This window comes from Gregarina niphandrodes, assembly GCF_000223845.1.
Source record: "Gregarina niphandrodes unplaced genomic scaffold scaffold00071, whole genome shotgun sequence".
Lineage (NCBI taxonomy): Eukaryota > Apicomplexa > Conoidasida > Eugregarinorida > Gregarinidae > Gregarina > Gregarina niphandrodes.
Window position 1 is genome coordinate 18,611 of NW_011645837.1, and position 6,408 is coordinate 25,018.

At 53.6% G+C, this 6,408-nt stretch overlaps 3 protein-coding genes across 3 annotated transcripts; all 3 read left to right on the forward strand.

Moving 5' to 3' along the window:
- Nucleotides 1-760: 760 nt before the first annotated feature.
- Nucleotides 761-1,780, forward strand: GNI_182890 (hypothetical protein; the record flags this gene model as incomplete). Its single annotated transcript, XM_011135240.1, has 1 exon — nt 761-1,780. A coding segment is annotated over one exon (1,020 nt), but the record flags the coding sequence as incomplete, so codon positions are not given.
- A 65-nt stretch (nt 1,781-1,845) lies between these two features.
- Nucleotides 1,846-3,702, forward strand: GNI_182900 (hypothetical protein; the record flags this gene model as incomplete). The annotated part of the gene is made up of 1 exon (XM_011135241.1): nt 1,846-3,702. The coding sequence occupies one exon, from the start codon at nt 1,846-1,848 to the stop codon at nt 3,700-3,702; it is 1,857 nt and encodes a 618-aa protein (XP_011133543.1).
- Nucleotides 3,703-3,801: 99 nt separating this feature from the next.
- On the forward strand, nt 3,802-5,214 carry GNI_182910 (hypothetical protein; the record flags this gene model as incomplete). The annotated part of the gene is made up of 1 exon (XM_011135242.1): nt 3,802-5,214. The coding sequence occupies one exon, from the start codon at nt 3,802-3,804 to the stop codon at nt 5,212-5,214; it is 1,413 nt and encodes a 470-aa protein (XP_011133544.1).
- Nucleotides 5,215-6,408: the final 1,194 nt, after the last annotated feature.

Genomic DNA, 6,408 nt, shown 5'->3' on the forward strand with positions numbered 1-6,408 from the left:
GCTGACAGTCTATTTTTTCCTTACCAGTCTTCAGTGCTTCAGTTCTAATGACTTCAGTTACAGTCGGTGGCCAAGGTGCAGGCAGGTCGGGGGTTGTTAAGAGGCGCAGGCAGGTCGGGGTGTTGAGAGGTGCAGGCAGGTCGGGGGTTGTTAAGAGGCGCAGGCAAGGTCGGGAGGTCGGGGGTTGTTGAGAGGCGCAGGCAGGTCGGGGGTTGTTAAGAGGCGCAGATTCGATTCCTGCGGGCACCCCACCTATTCGTGCCCACCTATTTCCCACACTCATCTCGGTGCAGGAATTTTAATTCATGAGGGGGTGTCGATCGTCCTTTTCGGATCCGGAAGGGACTTTGCTGTTCGCCCTGATTTACGACTGCGGCGATGAGTTCTGCATCTCGCTACCGAGCGAGACAATGCTGGTGCGGCATCGGCGTGTTTCGAACCCACGTCTACCGCCACCGATGGAGGGCTGTGTGAGACTACAGTTCGACGAGGATGACATGCTAGGCTGCAGGTTATTCCTGGCAATCGCATTACAGTGCATCGACAACTTGAGGGGAAATCGTGACGCCGTCCTGTGGTCGAAGGACCAGTTGCAGTTTCGTACGAACTCGGGACACGTCCAGGTGGTAATAGATCCGGAGCACTCCAAGTACGACGGAAAGGTGCGGTTAGCAGGCGGGCCCCGAAGGGTTGCGTTCTCACAACGAATGCGCCGTCAGCGACGCACGCTCCCTCAAGCGGCGAAACGGAGAGGTTGAAGTGGGCGCAAGGTGCGTTGCTCGGTTTATTTAATGAGGGTAAGGTGGTACAGGAGGGAGCTGTGGGGCGTGCAGTGGAAGAGGCCCTGCTGGTGCCGGCGTCAGGTTGGGGTGCTCTTCGCACGCGTTTGTTGGAGGCATACCGTGGTCTAGATGAGACGGAAGGCTATGCGTTTGGTTATTGGAAGAACATCTGTCGTCCAATGTTGCAACTAGATTTGGCACACCAGATTGCGTGTGCATGGCGGCGTGGTGGTTTGTGTGAGGGTTGCCGACCTGGGGCGGTAATGAGTTTTCCTGCTAAAGGTAATGTGGCAGCGGCTCATATTCCGCACCCGGTTCTACTGGGTGTAAGTTCGGACCCGCGTGCACCTCTACGTCGCTGGATCGAAACAGGTTACTGGGATGTCCGCGGGGACTATCAGGTCCACCACAACTGGAATGAATTATACAATCGTGTCCAGGGCACCTGGTTTGCCGAAAGTGAACGTGTTGCGGAACGGATCGCACACGTAGCAAACACTCATGGCACTCATACCGCCCGTCTACCCTGGTCCGCCACTTGGAAGCCCTGGAAGCAGCCACCGTGGTCCGATTCAGACGATACCGCCGAACTCGTCCAAGCCGACCTCGATCGCCGCATCGCACACTGGCGCGTGCTCAATCTGCGAGACCTCCTTGACGCCTTCCGTCTTGCACCACATCTAGTAACCACACTTCAACGCCATACCGCTAATTCTCTTCAACATGTTGCTCGCAACCCTAATACTACCCAAGGAACACATAACTATTATATTGGTTGTTACGACCAAGTCTACGTTGTCCTAGAATTCGAAGGCGGCGACAAGATCAACGACGCCACCGACGACCAGGGGAGATCCAATAGATCTAAGCTCCGGGCACTCCTTGCTCCCACCTGCCTCCGAGCAGACTCAGCCGAGGAAGCGGAACAGAGGACCGCCACCTTCTGGGCCCAAGTGCGCCAAGATGCAGGCTGCGCTGACTATACCGACTATAGCTAATGATTTTTACAATTCAATTCAGTCCGTCCCGACCCCAACAGGTCTGTGAATTTTCCGATTAAATTATGCGAAGTTGCGGTTCATCATTGGAAGAAGCGCAAAACATTCCGTTTCTGTCAGTTGCTCTAGGGACGATATTTGATGCCGGGGATCCTAAGGATTGCCCATGTGCGTCTCTGTTGACGGACACGGTTCTCTTTGGGTCGGATTCTTCAAGTTCGACGCATGTGCCTGAGCCTTTGAAAAACTGCGAGCGACTACGATTGGGTCGTGCAGACAGGCTGACTCCGAGACTCTATCTGGCTATTGCATTGCAGACGTTGGACAAGCTGATGGAGAATGATGACCTCCTGCTATGTCACAAGGACCAAATACAGTTGCACGCCCGACAAATCCGGCCGACAGTATATCTGGACTTCGAGTACGAGAAGTATGTGGCTGGAGAGGAGAGGTTTGAGGTTCGCGGAGAGAAGGATCGAGTCCGTTGGGCTCAGCGCGCTTTGCTACATTTGGCTCGTGTCGGCAAAGTGGTGGGGCTCGTGGCCGAAGGCTTCGTTCCTGTGCCGGAAACGATGATTGGCGGAGATTGGGCGGAAGACGGATTTGTGGCAAAGTCAGCACACGGCAATTGGTGGCAGGAAAATGAAGGTAGTTGGCATGAAGGTAGTTGGCAAGAAGGTACTTGGCATGAAGGCACTTGGCAGGAAGGTAGTTGGCAAGAAGATAGTTGGCATGATTTATTTTTAGCCAAGTTAGACCGTGCGGCGTTAGCTGTGCACGCGAGTCTGACTGCTGACTTTAAGTGGTTGGATGAGTTGCGAAAATCATTGCTGGCGGCGTATCATGAGTGGGATAAGTCGGGGCGGTATCGAGACCGCGTGTGGAAAGGTGTGTGTCGACCTATGCTCAGTATGGACCGTTACGGACGTGTGGCGACAGTGTCCACAGATGCGGCGGGTGAAGGCATTCAAACGCGTTCTTGCGCGCGATGCATTGAGGGACCGCTTACGAGTCTAGCGGTACCTGGGTGCGTTTCGAATATGAGACTGGCCCCATATGTGGACCACTGGGTGCCTCCTTCACCGAAGACACCACGATCGATATGGCCGGATAGTGACTACGCTCCGGGTGCACGTTGGGACGTGGTGAGGCCATGGATGCGTGGTTCGTGGCGTGAGGAATATGCGCGTGCAGCCACTGCCATCGCGGATGTGGCCACAACACTACAAACGAATACCGAAGAGCTGCCCTGCTCAGCCACCTGGATGCCCTGGCGTAGTGAACTTTTGCCCGAAGACGAAGAGACCTTCGAAAAAGTACACGGCGAAATCGACAAGCAAATCGCACTCTGGCGTGTTACCCCACTCCGCAGCCTACTGCGCTACTTTCGCTTCGCTCCTAAGATGGTCGACTACCTTGAACGACAGTGTGCTCTTGGACTTCACCATGCCCGCAAACTTTGCCCGAACACACACTTCTTTGTCGGCTGCTATAACCAAGTTTACGCCGTACTCAACTTCCAGCATGACGAAAGTCGCGACGGTGATGGAGACGACGCCTGGCGTCAATTCGTGAACGCCCAAACGGGTTGCTCAAACCACCGTCCAGGCTTTTGGTCACAATTGTCTTCAAGCTCCCGTCCTGACTCTCTCGGCTCTTTGGATTCATTCAATACCTCCCGACCTAGTTCCGTTGATTCGTCCGACTACTTCCCATCCAGCACACCCGACCATCTGGATCACCCCTTCAACAAGTCAAGAATCAGACTTCTGCTGGCGCCACTCTGCCTCACAACCAGCTCGGTCCACGAAGCAAAAAGCAAGACGAGCGCCTTCTGGACTAAGGTACGTTTGGAGGCAGGCTCCGCAGACTTTGTTACAGAAAAACTGAAGCCTGGTCGCAAAAAAAGAAGCCCGGACTGAAGCACTTTTTTCACGAATTTGGTTGAAGCAACTAGGCAAGCACCTTGCTTGTTGTGGCGTTTGGTCTAGGAAGAGTGGTTTAGTGTTTTTTTTTTAAAAATGCTGGGGGTAGTGAGTGAAAGGCGTTCTGTATCTGTGATTGCTGGCTGGACGGCAACGGTGATGACGGTTGAGGGCGGGAGGTTGGTGGTGAAGAGTGATGATAAGGATGCCACGTGGTGGGAGATGACAGTTGAAGGTCGGTGGCCTGGAGGTGTTACGAATACCGCTACAGCTACATCGAGCGTGAAAGTGTGGGTGGCGTTGCCACCGGGTATGACACCGAAGCATATGCAGAAGTTGGATCAGTTGATGGAGTGGAGTAGCGTTGTGCTCATACCGGCAAAAAGAAACGAGGACGCGAGGTTGGCGGAAATACGTGAGCTTGCCGCAAGTTTGCTAAAGCGTGTCCGTAACCAGGTTGAGAAATTGCAGGAGTCTGGTGAACTACCGGATGGGGAACTTGCTGACCATCCAAAATACTTAGACCCGGGGGCGGAGGCGGACCTTGTCATGCAGAGGGAGCGGTTGAGCAGGAGAGAAGAGAAACGTATGCAGGCCCGATGGGAAGTTATGGAGAAGGTCATGCACGTGGTGGCCCAGACCATGCTTCATAACTTCTCGGAGACGGACCGGGAGAAAGCTGTTGAGCGTGCAAGGAGTTGGGTTCTTGCTGAAAAGCGAAATCGTGGCAAAATCGAGTTTGGTGGCCACAAAGAATGTATCTGGACGTGCGTTAGGTTTGATCAATTACGGAGCATACCGCAACCCCCTATTTGGTACCGTTCTCTCCCCGACTACGTGTTGGAGCCCCTGATGTGGCTGAGTGATGACTTGAAGAATGTACCCTGGTCGTGGGAGTCATTGAAACCCAAATCATGGAAACCCAAATCATGGAAGCCAAGTTTCAAATTTCAGATGCCACGGTTGAGTGCGGTCGTGGTGACCGCTATCGGAACCGCAATGCTTTGGGGGTATAACTGGTGGTATAGAAGCCCTATGCCATATCCCGCAATCAGTCATAAGGCACATTGGGAGCACCAACAGTACTTGCACCGACCGGACCCACAACAAGACTTGTGGCCACAGGACTGCGAGGAAGCCGTTGTCGGGTTCGAAAAGGCACTAGCTCGCCAGGGCTTCAAAACCTACGGACCGCCGGACAATGCAGTAGTCGCCAAGAAACTTTGCCCCGAGGCAACCGTACTCTTCGGAAACTCCGATTGGTGGTTTACCGGCTTACCTGGTGGTACCGGTGATATGAGTGACATCGCGAACAAACCACTGAACTACACCATAGTCAAAACTGATGCTTTTGGTAAGTTCGAAAAGATATATTCTGCAGGAGAGGATCAAAAGTGGCACCCAACAAAAGAAGAGTGGACTGAGTACAAGAGGGAATTGGCGCGTCGTATTCGAGAACGGGAACTGGCAACCGCCCTAACGGTTATCCCCGGAGAAGAAGTCTTTTAAAAAATATTTGCTGATATTTAGGCACAGTGTATGGCCGCTCAACTGCCATTGTGGTCGAACACACATGAGGGAGGGTCTGGGAGGGTCTGGGAGGGTCTGCAACCAAACCCTACATCAACCCGCTGATGTTGCAGCGGTACAGAACACCATGCATGCATGGTATGTCAGTGCGCAAGGTCTGGTTTAAGTTGGTATGTCTCACCCGCCGAACCTTTTTTGTCGAATGGGGGGAGTCAGTAACCGTGCCGATGCAAGTTTGCGCAACAGGCCTGCGCGAGTTAAGCTCACCGCCGTCACCGAAGCGAAATTTGAGCAGTGGGCGGATGACTTGGCGACGGCCGTCGGCGAGCACGCCACATCCACGACGAAACGCTAGTGGTTAGACTTTTCGTCAGCCACCGTCAGAGCGCGTTTCAATGGGTGTAGGAGAGGCCCCGGGGTGGCGCGTCAGGTTCACGGCCGACCCGCTCAGAGATGAAACCGATGTCAACGCTTGGGTTATTCGTACCGGTAGCCATGGCATACCGACAAACCCGGGTGACCAAATTACTCAAAGTGGTATATTTCCTACTAGTGGTTACGTTGTTTATTCTCTAGGGGCGTGGTTGTTCACTTACATCTCACCCACATTTTCCACTTACATCTCGCCCACATTTTTCAGACTCTACAAAATCGTGGAGGCCACAGAGAACAAGCTGACATCCTTACCGCCCTTGTTGATCACGGGAGTCTGTCGCTCACCTCAGTTTGAGGTCATCAAGACTATTTTCATCGTCGCTTGGTTCTTTCTTCCCTTGATGCTTTCTTCCCTTGGTGTGTTGCTTCTCGCTCTACCATAAGTTTCGCACCAAGCGGCACAGAGGAACTACCCGATCCGCGACGGATGAACCAGACAGGCCAACGGCAATAGCGCTACACCGGCTCCCTCATCGACCATGGACGAATCACTGGCGACAACTACTGGATGCAGTCCGACGTGCAGCGTTCAACATGGAAGAAACTGCCATGATTCAACTACTGTGGAACAGAGTCCCACAATCCAGGCAATTCGACCTGCTGGACGTACCCAGAGGCCCGGAGACCCAAGTCGAAGACGTTGCTACGAGAATGTTCCCAACTAGCAACTACGTGGCCGACGTGCACGTGGCGGCTGCAACCATCCAACCCGAAGACTTCCCACAACTCAAGGAAGCA